Source organism: Hoplias malabaricus, chromosome 10 (genome assembly GCF_029633855.1).
Source record: "Hoplias malabaricus isolate fHopMal1 chromosome 10, fHopMal1.hap1, whole genome shotgun sequence".
NCBI classification, from domain to species: domain Eukaryota; kingdom Metazoa; phylum Chordata; class Actinopteri; order Characiformes; family Erythrinidae; genus Hoplias; species Hoplias malabaricus.
In genome coordinates, this window is record NC_089809.1 from 43,651,310 (window position 1) to 43,669,179 (window position 17,870).

At 46.9% G+C, this 17,870-nt stretch overlaps 1 protein-coding gene across 1 annotated transcript in view; it reads right to left on the bottom strand.

The window, feature by feature from the left end:
* mcm4 (minichromosome maintenance complex component 4) overlaps nt 1–11,938 on the bottom strand; it is a 23,158-nt gene extending 11,220 nt beyond the window's left edge. The window contains exons 1-14 of the mRNA XM_066682963.1: nt 11,803–11,938; nt 10,260–10,329; nt 8,397–8,549; nt 7,318–7,448; nt 6,359–6,460; nt 6,137–6,232; nt 5,941–6,036; nt 5,027–5,165; nt 4,037–4,257; nt 3,119–3,239; nt 2,433–2,692; nt 920–1,285; nt 667–794; nt 265–472 (exon numbers count right to left, since the gene is read on the bottom strand). Coding sequence (XP_066539060.1) covers nt 265–472; nt 667–794; nt 920–1,285; nt 2,433–2,692; nt 3,119–3,239; nt 4,037–4,257; nt 5,027–5,165; nt 5,941–6,036; nt 6,137–6,232; nt 6,359–6,460; nt 7,318–7,448; nt 8,397–8,549; nt 10,260–10,317 — 2,079 coding nt within the window. The 5' untranslated portion in view covers nt 10,318–10,329; nt 11,803–11,938. The remainder of the gene's footprint in view (nt 1–264; nt 473–666; nt 795–919; nt 1,286–2,432; nt 2,693–3,118; nt 3,240–4,036; nt 4,258–5,026; nt 5,166–5,940; nt 6,037–6,136; nt 6,233–6,358; nt 6,461–7,317; nt 7,449–8,396; nt 8,550–10,259; nt 10,330–11,802) is intronic.
* Between the last annotated feature and the right edge of the window lie 5,932 nt (nt 11,939–17,870).

Below are 17,870 nucleotides of genomic sequence, written 5' to 3' on the forward strand. Positions count from 1 at the left end.
ATGATGTTTTCGAGTGTAAGACCACCTTTTGAAAATGTACCAGAAGAATGTGGTAGAGACTGAATAAAACATCTCCCACTAACACTCAGATCAGGCCTGTAGCTCTGCTTCAGCTCATTAACGTAAGGGTAAAAAAGGCTCTAAAGGCCTGACTCGCGACGTGGAGCCTGAAGCCCCTGAGTTAACTACAGTTCAATGATTCGTGTCACAAACTGAGACTAGACTCATTCTCGTTCCTAGCCTCACTGCCTCCTTCGCTCGTACCTCGATAAGCGCCTGGCTGGCTTCTTCGCTGAGCCTGGGGCTGACGTAGGTGCGGGCGTAGGCGATGTAGTCCTTCAGGACGGCCATGTCCATGTACTCCTCCTCGATCTGCTCCTCGCTCTGGTAGTACAGAGCGACCAGGTGGTGAGCGAGACGCCTGTCGTACGCCTCGTCCTGAGGGTCCAGCATCAGGAAGATCAGATCAAACCTGGGTGAAAGGAAACAGGATGTGACATCACTCGTCCACGCGGAAACAGCCGCTGATGTCTGAGGCTTCAGGATCGTGTGGGTGTGTGTGTGTGTCTCTCTGTTCTGGGTGATGGGCTTGGTTAATTAACGAGAACCCCTTTAGGGACTGAATCTAAAGACCTGAATCCTGAATGTCCTCGGGGTGGCGCTTACCTGGAGAGGAGGGTATGAGGGAGCTGGATGTTCTCGATGGTTGTTTTTTTGGGGTTCCACTGAGACTCCACCGGATTGGCCGCTGCTAGGATGGAGGTCCGTGCGTTCAGCTGACAGATGATCCCAGCCTAAGCCAGAGGAGAAGACACAATTCAGCCAAGGGCTCTCAAACCGCAACTACTCCACCTTCCTCTACAAACCCCCCAACGAGCCACAGCCCCCCACCCCCACGAGAACCAGTAACAAAGCTTGCCTTGGCGATGGAGAGGGTTTGCTGCTCCATGACTTCATGCAACACCGAGCGTGTGCTGTCACTCATCTTGTCAAACTCGTCGATGCAGCAGATGCCGTTGTCGCTGAGGACCAGCGCGCCGGTCTGCAGCACCAGCTGCCTCGTCTCTGGGTCCTTCATCACGTAGGCGGTGAGACCCACCGCGCTGGAGCCCTTGCCGGAAGTGTACTGCCCACGCGGCACCAGGTTGTACACATACTGCAGCAACTGGGACTTGCTGGTGCCAGGGTCGCCACAGAGCAGGATGTTCACCTCCGCGCGGAAGTTGCCGCGGCCGGTCTGACTGAAGTCCTTCCGCGTTCCTCCAAAGAGCTGGAGCAGTATTCCCTGAAACACAGGACATAAACAAGAGTCTCCCTCTGCCTTTAAAATGATGCGACACTATTCAAAGAGGGGGATTTAATCAGGACTGAAGCGGTCGGGAAAAACACGCCTTCCTTCTACAGCCCCAGCTTCAGCAGGAACACCACACCACAGTTAGCTTTAACCCTTTACTGATTTAATGCTTAAAATAAACGGGTCTTTGGTTCCTCTGGTGTTTTCGACCGATCGGGGTCTGTTTCGGAGCAGTGAGGTACGTCACGGTAACACTCCGCTGTAATCTTGCGAGTGTGTGGTGGCTGCAGGCTCCAGACCCAGTCACTGCAGTTGCTCCACAGGAGCTGCGCGAGACGACGACAGCTTAATCCTCATTGGCTGGAAGCGCCGCTGAAACCTGACGTTCCTTTTAGTTCTAAACTGTAACTCAGTTCTCTCTCAAAGCCCCGGTGTGTACGGTAATAACACCATGACCTCGTAGTGAGAGCTTAATTACGTCATTTTAAAACGTGATGTAGTTCATGTCGTAAAGTGCTGTGAGGTCTGACAGAGCCCCCGTGGGCTGCAGGTGGCTACTGTCCGAGTTGACGGCTCTTTTCCACCCTCCCCTCCCAACCGCACCTGGCTACTTTCACTGACCACCAGGGGGAGGCACAGTTCATCTTCAAACCTTCAGACAAATGGAAATTTAAAGAATAAGGAGGCAGTCGTTTGTAGGTGTATGATGTGAGCGCCCCCTACAGGATCTGACACAGATTGTAATGCACTTTGCACTGCAGTGTGTTCTGTTTTATTGGACTGGGACACTTGGACTCTGATTGGGTAAGAGGGGGCTAAGAACCTCCCTCCATGTGTGTACACAGGTGTGTGTTTGTGAGAGAGAGAACTGTCATGAAATACTTTAGATGTAAACATTCTTCTGAATATTTTTAGTTCTTGACTTAAATGTTAATTTTGTTCGTCACCCCTCTTCTGTTGTGTACTTTGTTGAACCCTGTGCTGCTGTAAACACTACATTTTCCCGCTGTGGGACTATTAAAGGATATCGCAGGAAAAGGTGAAGTTAAGGCAGTTTCAGGACAATTGTGTGAACACTGAGGGCCGTATATTGCCTGGGGGGGGGGCACAGTTTGCCGACCACTGCCCTACTCCCTACCTTTTTGATGTCCTCGTGCTCGTAGATGCTGGGCGCCAGGGCGGAGGAGAGCCGTTCGTAAACGTCTGGCTTAGCGGCGAGCTCTTTAAGCGTCTTCGCCCGCTCTTCTGTGAAGAGTTTCTGCTCGTTCTCCTCGTCCAGGCCGTGCAGGCGCCGCTCGTCTGTCTTGCGGAAGTGGATGGCGTCGATGTGGGTTTTGTAGACGGACTTCACCTGGTTCTGTCGTGGGTTCACGCGCATGGGTGCAGCTCTGTAAATACCTGTTCAAAAACCATCATTTATAGTTATCATCTCTGGTTTGCTTTCTCACACATCTCCGTCCAAACAAAGGCTCTACATTCATCCCTTCACTGCTCTTCACAGGAAACACCTTCATTGACCACAGAGAAATGACTTCTCTGCATTTGACCCATCTATAGCCATACGGGTTTAACCCTTTACTTTAACATTCATTTACTCATTATTTTAATTAAAATAGATTTAGACACCAGCCACGATCTCAGACACCTTTCATTCATTTTACTCTTTGGATAAAAGTTGGTTGAAAGCCAAAATGCAGTGTGAATAAATCTTAGTCGTTTAAATCACGCTGCTCTGCTGCTGCTCATCGTTCTGTAGTTGGTCTGTGTTTCTGCATCAGACACAACCCTCGGTACAACTCCATTACAGCGGTGAAGAGAACACACCTGTGATGTTGACGCGATCTCCCGGCTGTACTTTGTCCACCAGGTCGTTGTGAGCGTAGACCACGGTGGTGTGGGGGGTCTGACCGGCGGGCATGTCCTCGGGAGACTCCTGCAGCTTGATCTGACATCGGGATAAAACACCACAACTCAGTCAATCAAACCACACTCAACACAAAAGGCCTCCTGCCCTCCACCTTTCACCACAGCTTTAAACACAGTGTCCTCTATCAAACCCAGAGACATGTCCAAGACTGATCACAGCCAGGAGGAGTGTTCCTCTACAGTAGGGATTAGTACTTTTACCAGTTTGTAAAAACTGTTCTATAAGCTCCACGTCTTACATCTCCCTCAGAGAAGAGTGAACACAGAACAAGTGACACGTACGCAGCATCTAACCACTAACATTACCCCCTCCCCTCTCCTAAATTAATAGTGTCTCCCCCTCGTCTGAGTCTGTCCAATCACAGCGCTGGACCCGTGTTTATGTGAGAGCACAAAGACGAGGTTAAACTCAGTGAAACAGACACAACGAGCGCGGAGAAATAAGAGCACTGAGTAAAAACGGAGAAGAAAGAGAACAGAGCGAAAACGGCTAAAAACCAGAGCTTCTGCTCCTCGCTCCTCACTGCTGTGCGCTCGGGGTCGGGGTGAACAGCGAGCGGCTCATTATCATTTAAAGGAACAGGTGCTGAAAGCGGGCGTTCTGAACAGGGGCTGTTTACACAGGGGGAGAACACTGCTGTGGGGCTCGTGGGGTTTGGACCAAAGCAGGTCACAGATGTTTCATTAAGAAACAGAACTGTGTTCCACTGTGGAGACGAAGGGCATGTGGCTGATTTAAAAAAAAAAAAAAAAAAAAAAAAAAAAAAAAACACACATGAGCATCCAGTGACATCACCCTCAGAGTCAAACACCTACCATCTGTTTGTCGGAGAAGACGGAGCGGTTGTGCACCAGTGCCATGCTGTGTGTGGTGTTGCAGTTGCGACAAACTGCGGGCTCCGCGATGCGGCCTCGGTCCACTTCCACTCTCGTGCTGAAAGCACACACCTGGCAGCGGAAAAACGCCTCCTGCATTTCCGGGATCAGCTGAGAGGTGCGGATCACCATGCCACTGATCGTGATGAGCTGGTCGATGTCTGGAGAGAGAAACATTCAACAGATCGTTTCATTTCACGTCAAACATAAATTAAAAAGATTAAAAACTGGACCAGGACCGAGTGGATGTTTGGAAAAAGTTTCAGCACAAGTTCACACCAAAGCACCTGTGAGAACTGACCACCAGCGTTTACCAGCCCCTCCCCAACCCTCCGTCCACCTGCAGGGGGCGCCTTTTCAAAACGTATCCCACTTCATTAAAACAAGATTAAACTTTTGATCCTGATCTGGATTTTGTCGTTAATCAGGAATAAATGCCACAGTTGGGTTTTTCCTCAAACCTCCAGCGGAAGTGAGGACTCTCAGAGCACAGCCCTGACTCTCACTGACGACTAGACGCTTTAAAAACTGTAATTACTCTGATTCTGTGTAGAATTCCTGAAATAACCTCAACCCGAGACCAAGATGGTTCTGACTGATCCGTGCAGTCGCTCCGAGCAGAGACGGGGAGCAGTGCACTGTGTTTAACTGTGTTCGGTCTAAACCTGATCTCTCCTGGACACTTCACTGCTGTGAGGAGTGCCATCTTTAACTGAAATGACTCAGAGAGAGAGAGAGAGAGAGAGAGAGAGAGAGAGAGAGAGAGAGAGAGAGAGAGAGAGACACTGCCGAGTCCTGGCGGAGCGTTCTGATTGAGGGTCAGAGTCGGTTAAAGGACGATCTCATCTTAACGTCACACAAACCCCACCACGGTTTCGCTTCACTCTTTAAAACATAACTGCGTCTCATTGGCCGTCGCCTCCTCCTCACCTTCGGGGTTGAGACTGCGCATGTTCCTGGTTTTCAGGGCGTTGTAGGGACGCACTTGGATCTGGTGCTCCAGAACAGAGTCGGGGTAGCGGTCAAAGAACAGCTCGTTCACAGCCATGTCGAAGGTGGGGATGACCTCCTGGAAAAGAACGGGGACAAACCTGGGGTTAAGACATTTCTTCAAATACATTTCGCATTTATTTAAAAATTATTTAATTTCAAAATGGAGCTGAAAACCGTGACTCCCGGGTGCTCGAAGAAACCGACTGTTGCCCTGACAACAGTAAACGGAGGACGTTTTATTTCAGATCAGAAATAACGGGTCGTTTCAGTCTCGTGTCCTCAGCTTTATTCCGTTGATGAAGAGAAATGTGCTTTGGTCACAGCTCCTTCCTCGAGTGATTATTTAGTCCTCAGTTAGATTTCGTTGTGAAAATCAGGTGATTAATGAATAATTTAATCATGGTTTTCATTAATGAGACCGCGGTCCCTCAGACGTCATTTATCCCTGTGATGAACGCGGCGAGCTGGACGTCATCGTTCGTGTCCGTGCCCTCGTGAAGTGCCAGGGAACAGAACCCGAACCCTCATCCCGAGCCGTTTATAAAAACCCTCAGGCAACTCTCTGATCTTCAAAGAGGAGAAGTGACAAGACGCTGAGCTTCACCACGTACTGTACTTCTGTTTGTTTGTGGAACGGCACGAGGTCCGTGACAGATTTAAGCTCAAAATTTGAAGACGAGGGGCTGCGTGAGACAGCCTCGCGTGGTGGATGAGGCCCGCGGGTCGGTAGTTTGAGATCAGAGCACACAGACTGCACTGGGAGAAGACTGGAAGGGAAAGGACTCAATAACGGACACCCCACACACACACACACTACAGGATCATCATCGTTTACCACAGACACCTCTTACCTGAGGGTAGCAGATGAGCTGGCGGTACAGGTCCGCATCAAACGTCTGAATGTGACCACAGTTTACGTTCAGCACCGGCTCCCCAACAACACTGATCTACACACACACACGTGGTTTAACAGACTAATCCTTAGCCCTTTTCCAAAGCAGTTTTATCTTGACATTGTTCTTCTGACGCCATCGTTCCTGGGCTCACCTCGTCTAGTTTCTGGAGGTACAGCGGCTCGTTCAGGTCCAAGCTGGAGTTCTCCTCCTCGCGGGAAGTGGGGTCAATGAACCGCTGCAGAAACCTCTGCAAAAGACCAAACAGAAACATCCTCAACACGTCACAGTTCCAAACAGAGCACCTTCATCCTCACTCCAGAACCACACAGGGAGAGACACCTGCTCCCGTCTCCTGTGAGGTTCTCACACTTACCTGGAACTTCTCTTTGCAGGTTCCCACATTGACGTCCGTGCCCCAGATGACCAGCCTCTGGCCTGCGTTCTGTTCGCTGGCTACAGTGGCGTCTGCAGAAGGCTGAGGAGAGGAGAAGCAAACTTCAATCATACACTACTCAACAGAACGGCAGCAGTTAGAATCACATCTTCACAAATTACGCTCTACTCAGCTTTAATTCACACAGCGTTATCCCCAGAGGAGCTGGACACGGTCATTTACACCGTTTCATATGAATAGATAACAGGAGATAAAACAGGAACGTGGGCTGCTTCACTGGAAAGAACCAAGGTTCCAAGACTCAGGAATGGAACCGGTTCAGGAACCAGAGTTCTCTTGGTGCTAAGTGCTATAACTGTGCGCACACCCACCACCCCCTCCTAGTGTAGTTTGAGTCTTCTGATCAAACCAAGCTCCCAGTCTCATGTTCTGAGCAGTGGCCTGTACACATCACTCCACGGGAACCTCTCTGATTCTGTGGCACTCTGGGGGTTATTAGACGTACAAATAAGCTTTAAAATGTTTAACTAAACTTCCTCTTTCTCCAGTGATCTCCTGCTTCCCCTCCCTCAGAGCTCCTTTAAACTTTCGGGTTTGAACACTGCACCCCACGCTACGTTAAAGTACACGGACAAACCTCGGTGAACGCGTGAGAGACGCCCAGATCTCGACAGACACTTACAGGAGTGTGATCCAGTCTCAAACACTCCACATCAGTCTGGTTTCTTCAGACTCTGCTCAGGACTTGGAGGGCGTTTTCACACCTGAGTTTTGTAGTTCAGTCCAATCGGACTCTGACTGAGGGGCGGTTCGTTAGGTTCGTTAGATCAAAACTGCACCGAGACCCTTGAGAGGAGACGGTCTCGGTCCGGTCCCAAACCGACTCTAGTGACGTGTTCTGGTTCGCTTTGATTCATCGCTGTGTGAAAAGCACTCACGGGCTCGGAGTTGAGGTCGACTTGCGGAGCTTTTCTGACGGAGCCCAGGTCGGGCCTCTGGCGGGCGGGGGTTCCTCGGCTGGGCGTGTCGTAGATGAGCGGAGAACTCATGTCCACTTCACTCTGTGGAACTGAGGAGAGCGTTGTTAGACTCCTGTGTTCACCGCAAACCGTACATTACTCAAACATCGTCCTGGGGGAGTTAGTAACCGAGGCATAAAGGGCTCAGAGGGAAAATGCTGCAATGTTTAAGACAGAAATAAGAAAAAGTACATTTTAAAATAAAAAATTACACACGAATGGAAAAAACAGCAGAAAATAGAAGAAAAAAGATGGAGAAAGTGAAGAAAAGAACTGAGAGAAAGAGACAAAGATGAGGCTGACACTGCTCTGTTTTTTTTAAGGTGGACTGGGAAAATACGAACCTCATTTACACACTGCAGAGTTGATGGAGCATTTTGAGAACCGGTAAAATGAGTAGAACCCACAAAAACTGGGGCTGGATAATCGTACACTTCTCTGAGGATTTAATCAACTGCTGCATCAAGAATCCAGTCTAAAATACTCCTCTCTACAACTCCCTACACTCACTACCCTGCCCCCACCTCTACTCCACCCACCCCCACCCTGCCCCCACCTCTACTCCACCCTCCCCTCCACTGTCTGAACGTTCTTAACCAAGTGTTCGCTAAAGGTTCACTGCTCTTTAAAAAGGGGGTAAACATCATGTCGTCTTTTGAATATAATTTCTGCCACTGATAACTGCATTATTCTGTCATTTCATTGTCATCAGGGGGAAAACGGTCTTAAAGTGAGAACTGCACCCTTCAACTGATTGATTTACCAATTATAATGAGGCTACTGTGACGGGCCTAGAGCATGAGCCAATCAGACGTCCTCTAAACCATTTAAAGAAAGCTTTATTTAAACCTCAGTGGAATTCTGACGCAGTGAATAATAAGTGAAACTCATGTCAGGTTCAGAGCAGGTGAAGACCCTAGCGTCGATTCTGCGGAGGTGAGGAGAGGGTTAATCATTACAGCCTCAGAGTGTGTGTGGACAGATGATTGAAACCGTACCAGAGCGGCGCGCCACGGGGCTGGAGAACAGAGAGGTGTCCTGCACGGCGGGGCTCTGCATGTCTGTGCCTGGGGACGTGGGCATGGGCTGAAGTTCTCCTGTGGAGGGCTCACGGGGCCGTGGTGATGGACTGAGGGGGTCCTCGCTGGCAGCTGATCACACAGAGAGAGAGAGAGAGAGAGAGAGAGAAACATGACGTGAGGAGTTAACCGTCAGCAGCTGATACGACAGTTAATGACATTTCAGTCCTCACGTTCCACGTGGCACAAGGACAAACATCAGCACCTGGCCTGGAGGCCTGAATGCCATCAAATCCTCACAGCAATGTTGCAAGATCACGTGTGGAAGCTGTTACTGCAGTGAAGTGTGTGCACACTCCCAAAGAATCAGGAACAGGAATCACTGACGTTCCACAAACATTAGCAAGAAGTTATCGGAACACTGCTGTGAGGATTTGATGGCATTCAGCCCTGAGAAGCTTTTTAAGTCTAGTATTAACCCGTGTTATGTATCTGCACATGCTTTGACTGGACTGTTTCCACCCGTTAATTCAGGAACAACATCTAAAAGAGGGCCGTGTCTGACGCCCGCCGTCCCTCGTCTCAAACACGTTTCCACTTCAGCAGCAAACACTCAGCGCCCTCTCAACCAGGAGCACCCCTCCCCCTGGAGCACGGCGCCACACACACGGGGGTTCACCCAGGAGACACCAGTCACACCTGAGGTTCAGGCTGTGATCATCTCCTGCTCTTACTTCTGTCTGCAGCATTTACACGTACACCTCTGTCAGAGCTCGTGTTTGATTTGAGCAGCTGAACGTGTAAAAGTACGGTACGTGGCACACTTCCACAATTTAGCAACTCGTCAGAAGAGTTCCACCGCCGCAGCTCACTGAACTTGTGAAGACCATGGTGTCAGATTCTTCTGGAGGTGAGAGTCTGACTACGTTCAGCAGGTAAACGTGGCCCAAGTCTGATTTCTTTTGTCCTGCTGTTCACACGGTGAAGAATGACCTGTGTCTGACAGCAGTGTGAACAGATCACGCTCCGAAACAGAGACACACACTTCCACAAAGAGCCATGCTTCCGGCGCCGACCAGAAGGAAACGTGCGTCTGCTTCATACACTGCCCTGTCGTTATTTAAACGAAGGACTGGTGTTTTACTGCGGCACTGTGTCACAGAACCTCCCCATTCTTCATTCCAAATCAGTTCTATGTTAAAAACGGAATGTTAAAGACTCAAAAGAGAACTGGACGAGTTAAACATTTCCATGAGCCACATTTATACAGCTTCACACCGACACCAACAACGTACAACTGACACGGAACGACCAGAGCCCTTTATTCAAACTCCACGTGTTTTATTTTCTCACGAATGGAGACAGGAACCTGTTTAAAGAGCTTCACAGGTTTTTCGTTTTCCAACGTTTTTACAAAATGAAAACCCTTTGATCCAGTCATTTCCACGTCCTAAACACTTCAAACTAAAACTACAACCCTTCAGACCATAGATTATTCTCAGCGCCGGAGCGACGTGGCAGTCACGTGACCTCTGACCCGGCCGTTCACACGAGTCCAACGTCCACAGATCGGACAGAAGTCACAGGAAAGTGGCCCAAGTCTGATGTGAAAAAGTGTCGTTCAGATCAGACCTGGGCCTCCAAGCCTAGTCCCCTGCCTCTTACTATCGAGTACTTCACTGTCCCTTCGCTCCTGTAACACTCTCAACGTCCCCACTGTGGAACTAACAGGATCTTAACCGCCGTGAACCAGAACCAGAACTGAACCCCAGGTGCTGAAGCTGAGTGATAAACGCTGCACACGTGCTGTAGTTTGATCCTCAGAGAAGGGACTGGACTCACGGGTGGGAGGCTGGCTGCTCCTGCCGCGCTTGCGGGCGCTCGAGGACGGGGACGACATCTTCAACACTCACTGAAACACACATCGGAAGATTAGATTAGATCTGAGCAGTTTACAGAGTCAGCCTTACCATGAAATCAAGCACCGCCCCCAAGAGCTTCATTTACATATCGTTTACATAAAGCATGCATCTAACAGGGGCATGTGTTTTAAGTGATGCGTTCGAGACAAGTTCAGAGGCCAATGGCTGCACTCGTGGGTGGAGTCTGAGGTGGAGCGGTGAGTGCACTGCGCCCCCTACTGTCCGAATTGTATAGAGTTAAACTGAGGGCGAATGGAGGAAATAAACAGTGGAGTAAACGGAGCGTGCTGATTGGTTGGAGACGGTAGAATGGTGTGATGGAGATGTGTGACGTGTAAACAGTGTGTTACTGCAGTGGATTAGAGGCTGTGGCTCCACCCACTGTGTTTAGGGTGGAGTATGTGGGCGGAGTCAGTCGTATAAAATAAAAGCAGTGTAACCGGAAAGTGTAGGAGGAGTTATATCAGTGCACGTGAAAACATAACCCCACCCACTATTTTTACTTTTTGCTTTAGCTGTTAACATTATTAATAAACACAATTTAAGAAATATTTTCCCACTGTTGTTTAGTTCAGATTTCTTACGCTAAACAAACTCATTTAAAAAGAATAAATCATTTTAGCAACGGCATTTGTTCAGTTCCTCAGCTCTGCCACTAGGGGGTCCTCGACTAAGGCACGGCTCAGTGTGAGACATGGGCCCTCTAGTGGCAAGTAATCAAACTACAACAGACCAACATTGGAACTGTCCAGAGAAACACCAGTGAAAAAACAGCAGAGGAATCAGGAACAAGAACGAAACCGGGGCATCGTTTAAGACAGAATCAGGAAATCCACCTTAAACAAAAGGGGAGGAGAAATCAGAGAAGGAAAAGAATGTAAAACACAGAAAATGAGGGGGAAACAACGAGACTGAGCCACGTGAGAGAGACAGAAAACAGGGGAGGACTGAGGAGGAGAGGGAAGAAAAAACCGAACTGAAAAAACGCAGAGTGACGGAAAACTAAAAGAACAGAGAAAGAGAAAACAACGTAGAAAAAGGCGAACAAAAAAGTGAGAGAATTGAAGCAGCGTTTAAGGTGGACCAGCAACGTTCGAGTAGGAGGAGGCCTTAAAGTGCAGTATTTAAGGTAGAACAGTGTCATTCAACGGAGAAAGCAACACTGCTCCGTGAGGCTTCGGATGAACTCGAGAAGAACCGGGAAAGTCTCTGAATCATTTAAGGTGGACCGGCAAAGTTATAAAACAGGAGCTAACTGTTTGACGAAAGGAAAATAAAGCGGTGACAGCACTGTGGCCAACAATTCAAACAGTCTGAGGTCTACACGACTGCGCATTTCGGCTCATTCTAAAATTGGTGCCACCTTAAAAAACCCATCTGCCGTAGTTCACATCACCGCATTGGTTTAGCACCGTTTTACAGCAGCGAACATCTCCTAATCAGTGCATTTAGAGAGAACCTACCTCTCACCGACCCGCGCCGCGCTGTGTGTGAAACCGGGGAGTCACTTTAAATCACTTTAAACCAGGTTAAGACTAGGACCTCTCACCGCTCTAAAATTCGCAGGAAGACAGACACACTCTGAGTGGCGCGAAAAAACGGCATGACGTAGTTTTCGCGGGGAAATTCTGTCCAATCCGGACGCTCGGCGGCTCTCCACCGCAGCTGCAGGGGGAGACCTGTGCACACGGAAGTTAGAGGTTACAATATTCGCGAATTAAAGACACGTATTTTTAAAACACGTTTTTAAAGAATGAGCGGTGTTTAATGTTGTTGAGGAATGCGAATGACAGAGAAAGACTAAAGTGTTGAATTAAAAATGTGCTGGAAGAATTACACCCCCGCTCCGATGGTTTGGTCGAAACTTTCCGCGGCAAAAGTCCTCATCAAAGGATCCGGCGCTGGGCCACGTGACCGAGCCGCGCTGAAGGGCGCGAAACCTTGTAAACAAAGCGACCTCGGGTCTCTGACATAAAAGTCGTAGAACATCAGTCATATGTCATCAACACGGGACAGAAAGGGGCTTTGGGGACAATAATGTGTCTAAGATTTAACCCCAGCTCCACTGCGCCCACTGTTGTCTATAAAAGATCTGAAAAAAGTGTTAAAATTACTGTTCGCCAACAACAACAACAACAATAACAATAATAATCTTTAATTTTACAGCACATTTTACACATGAATGCAGCCCAAAACGCCTTACAGATTCTGTATATGAAAAATGTTACACTTAAATCATAGTTTTAAATAACTGAGGACAGGATGAAATGTAAATTATCAGGAAAAAATAAAGAGAGTACATAATAAAATGAGGCCTCTTTTAATTACGTTTTCATAAACATAAGTATGGCTGTTAACAGAGCGTTTTCTGTCCTTTTAATGCATGCTACACTCTCAGAAATGAAGGTACAGTGCAGGAACATCACTGTCACTAAAGCTACAAACAGTGTAGTGTATCTTTAAAGGTACAGACAGTGTAGTGTATCTTTAAAGGTACAGACAGTGTAGTGTATCTTTAAAGGTACAGACAGTGTAGTGTATCTTTAAAGGTACAGACAGTGTAGTGTATCTTTAAAGGCACAGACAGTGTAGTGTATCTTTAAAGGTACAGACAGTGTAGTGTATCTTTAAAGGTACAGACAGTGTAGTGTATCTTTAAAGGTACAGACAGTGTAGTGTATCTTTAAAGGTACAAACAGTGTAGTGTATCTTTATAGGTACAGACAGTGTAGTGTATCTTTAAAGGCACAGACAGTGTAGTGTATCTTTAAAGGTACAGACAGTGTAGTGTGTCTTTAAAGGTACAAACAGTGTAGTGTATCTTTAAAGGTACAGACAGTGTAGTGTATCTTTAAAGGTACAGTCAGTGTAGTGTATCTTTAAAGGCACAGACAGTGTAGTGTATCTTTAAAGGTACAGTCAGTGTAGTGTATCTTTAAAGGCACAGACAGTGGAGTGTATCTTTAAAGGTACAGACAGTGTAGTGTATCTTTAAAGGTACAGACAGTGTAGTGTATCTTTAAAGGTACAGACAGTGTAGTGTATCTTTAAAGCTACAGACAGTGTAGTGTATCTTTAAAGGTACAGACAGTGTAGTGTATCTTTAAAGGCACAGACAGTGTAATGTATCTTTAAAGGTACAAACAGTGTAGTGTATCTTTAAAGGTACAGACAGTGTAGTGTATCTTTAAAGGTACAGACAGTGTAGTGTGTCTTTAAAGGTACAAACAGTGTAGTGTATCTTTAAAGGTACAGACAGTGTAGTGTATCTTTAAAGGTACAGACAGTGTAGTGTATCTTTAAATGTACAGTGTAGTGTGTATTTAAAGGTACAAACAGTGTAGTGTATCTTTAAAGGTACAAACAGTGTAGTGTATCTTTAAAGGTACAGACAGTGTAGTGTATCTTTAAAGGTACAGACAGTGTAGTGTATCTTTAAATGTACAGTGTAGTGTGTATTTAAAGGTACAAACAGTGTAGTGTATCTTTAAAGGTACAAACAGTGTAGTGTATCTTTAAAGGTACAGACAGTGTAGTGTATCTTTAAAGGTACAGACAGTGTAGTGTATCTTTAAAGGTACAGACAGTGTAGTGTATCTTTAAAGGTACAGTCAGTGTAGTGTATCTTTAAAGGTACAGACAGTGTAGTGTATCTTTAAAGGTACAGTCAGTGTAGTGTATCTTTAAAGGCACAGACAGTGTAGTGTATCTTTAAAGGTACAGACAGTGTAGTGTATCTTTAAAGGTACAGTCAGTGTAGTGTATCTTTAAAGGCACAGACAGTGTAGTGTATCTTTAAAGGTACAGACAGTGTAGTGTATCTTTAAAGGTACAGCAGTGTAGTGTATCTTTAAAGGTACAGACAGTGTAGTGTATCTTTAAAGGTACAGACAGTGTAGTGTATCTTTAAAGGTACAGACAGTGTAGTGTATCTTTAAAGGTACAGTCAGTGTAGTGTATCTTTAAAGGCACAGACAGTGTAGTGTATCTTTAAAGGTACAGACAGTGTAGTGTATCTTTAAAGGTACAGCGGTGTAGTGTATCTTTAAAGGTACAGACAGTGTAGTGTATCTTTAAAGGTACAGCAGTGTAGTGTATCTTTAAAGGTACAGACAGTGTAGTGTATCTTTAAAGGTACAGCAGTGTAGTGTATCTTTAAAGGTACAGACAGTGTAGTGTATCTTTAAAGGCACAGACAGTGTAGTGTATCTTTAAAGGTACAGACAGTGTAGTGTATCTTTAAAGGTACAGCAGTGTAGTGTATCTTTAAAGGTACAGACAGTGTAGTGTATCTTTAAAGGTACAGACAGCGTAGTGTATCTTTAAAGGTACAGACAGTGTAGTGTATCTTTAAAGGTACAGACAGCGTAGTGTATCTTTAAAGGTACAGACAGCGTAGTGTATCTTTAAAGGTACAAACAGTGTAGTGTATCTTTAAAGGTACAAACAGTGTAGTGTATCTTTAAAGGTACAGACAGTGTAGTGTATATTTAAAGGTACAAACAGTGTAGTGTATCTTTAAAGGTACAGACAGTGTAGTGTATATTTAAAGGTACAGACAGCGTAGTGTATCTTTAAAGGTACAGACAGTGTAGTGTATCTTTAAAGGTACAGACAGTGTAGTGTATCTTTAAAGGTACAGACAGCGTAGTGTATCTTTAAAGGTACAGACAGTGTAGTGTATCTTTAAAGGTACAGACAGTGTAGTGTATCTTTAAAGGTACAGACAGTGTAGTGTATCTTTAAAGGTACAGACAGTGTAGTGTATCTTTAAAGGTACAGACAGTGTAGTGTATCTTTAAAGGTACAGACAGCGTAGTGTATCTTTAAAGGTACAGACAGTGTAGTGTATCTTTAAAGGTACAGACAGTGTAGTGTATCTTTAAAGGTACAGACAGCGTAGTGTATCTTTAAAGGTACAGACAGTGTAGTGTATCTTTAAAGGTACAGACAGTGTAGTGTATATTTAAAGGTACAGACAGCGTAGTGTATCTTTAAAGGTACAGACAGTGTAGTGTATCTTTAAAGGTACAGACAGTGTAGTGTATCTTTAAAGGTACAGACAGTGTAGTGTATCTTTAAAGGTACAGACAGTGTAGTGTATCTTTAAAAGTACAGCAGTGGTGTTAGAGTCCAGTTGTGTTCCTAAAGGTTCATTACATTCTCTTCTCCAGAAGGAGAGGGGGATCTCTGTAATCTTTCATTATACAACTGTGGAGAATAAAATACAGAATAAAAGTCCTGGAGATGAAACGGGGCGAATGACATCAACACAACTTTTACTTTAATTTCACAGTTGTTTTAGAGTAAAGTACAGTTCTGTTCCTAATTAAAGACACTGAATAAAGGCCCGTGACGTACCACCACTCAGTGTTTTTCTAAAAGAGTGCTTTCCTAATAAACCACTGGGGGGTGCTCCACAAACAGACTGCTTTTAGTCAGTGGAACAAACCCAAAATGTGAGGGGTCCAACAGAACATGCCTCACCTCTCCTCCTCTGGATGTTGACTCAGAGAGAATCGTATCTGGAACGGCCCCTGCTCCAGGACACATCTCCAGGACATCCACGGACATCTGACTCTGTCTTTCTGGGAACAGTGTAAATAAACCCCTCCCGAGTTCAGCGTGCCCTTGGCTTTAGCCCACACTTCATTCTTAGTCCCAGTCTCTTATGACAGCACCTCCCTCACTGCGGCTTAAACCTGTCGTCTCTGCGCTTCAGTCCGGACCGGAGCCTGGGACAGAGAGGACCAGGAGCAGCGTCAGTCTCTGTGATGGGAAACAGAGGACAGTATACGACAGCTTCTCTTTTAAAAACTCTCTTTAAATCAACATTTTTAGGGTCATTTTAACACTGTATTAACTCAATGTTTTCTCACTTTTATTATTTTTTACTGTAAAATATACACTCCCTCTTTATTTACAGTGGGCCCTGTCTTAATTTCCATTTAAAATGATGTTTTCCTGTATTCCACACTGCAGGATTACTCCGTTTAACCAGATAACTCAAGCCCAACACGAGGCCTGTTAAAGGAAAGGTCCTCAGCTCGTGACCTGTTTGAAAATGCTTGACTTTGGGCTTCAGTTTTCCGACTAAACTGATTAATGCTGTTTGTGTGACACGCCCCTGCTCTGGAGATGTGTGTCAGGGTCTGTCCTCTCCTTCAGTGTCAGTCAGAAAGAAACCAGTCGAGTGCAGGCGACAACTGACCACAGAACCTCGAAGAAAAGAACTTCACGCTGCGTCCGCCAGATGGCGCCAAACGCCATCGCGTAGATCTCCGAAGTTCCTTCTCGAAAACGCGGGATCCAAGTGTTCCCAGTGCAACCACAACATTCTCTCTCTCTCTCTCTCTCTCTCTCTCTCTCTCTCTCTCTCTCTCTTTCTCTCTCTCTCTCTTTCTCTCTGTCTCTCTCTCTCTCACACACATTGAACATAGACATCTATTCATTTCGTGGAGACTTACCCAGTCTTTAACCTTGACTAATATTACCCTAACCCTAAAAGTGTACAGGATTTGTGCCCATGAGGACAGACATTTTCCAGTGTGAACAGATATTGGTCTCAACAATGTGATGAATATATAGTGTCTCTGTGACAACTCCAGGGTCCTGGAGGTTGTGGGTTCCAGTCCCGCTCCGGGTGACTGTCTGTGAGGAGTGTGGTGTGTTCTCTCTGTGTCTGCGTGGGTTTCCTCCGGGTGACTGTCTGTGAGGAGTGTGGTGTGTTCTCCCTGTGTCTGCGTGGGTTTCCTCCGGGTGACTGTCTGTGAGGAGTGTGGTGTGTTCTCCCTGTGTCTGCGTGGGTTTCCTCCGGGTGACTGTCTGTGAGGAGTGTGGTGTGTTCTCCCTGTGTCTGTGTGGGTTTCCTCCGGGTGACTGTCTGTGAGGAGTGTGGTGTGTTCTCCCTGTGTCTGCGTGGGTTTCCTCCGGGTGACTGTCTGTGAGGAGTGTGGTGTGTTCTCCCTGTGTCTGCGTGGGTTTCCTCCGGGTGACTGTCTGTGAGGAGTGTGGTGTGTTCTCCCTGTGTCTGCGTGGGTTTCCTCCGGGTGACTGTCTGTGAGGAGTGTGGTGTGTTCTCCCTGTGTCTGCGTGGGTTTCCTCCGGGTGACTGTCTGTGAGGAGTGTGGTGTGTTCTCCCTGTGTCTGCGTGGGTTTCCTCCGGGTGACTGTCTGTGAGGAGTGTGGTGTGTTCTCCCTGTGTCTGTGTGGGTTTCCTCCGGGTGACTGTCTGTGAGGAGTGTGGTGTGTTCTCCCTGTGTCTGTGTGGGTTTCCTCCGGGTGACTGTCTGTGAGGAGTGTGGTGTGTTCTCTCTGTGTCTGTGTGGGTTTCCTCCGGGTGACTGTCTGTGAGGAGTGTGGTGTGTTCTCCCTGTGTCTGCGTGGGTTTCCTCCGGGTGACTGTCTGTGAGGAGTGTGGTGTGTTCTCCCTGTGTCTGCGTGGGTTTCCTCCGGGTGCTCCGGTTTCCAAAACACACGTTGGTAGGTGGATTGGAGACTCAAAAGTGTCCGTAGGTGTGAGTGTGTGAGT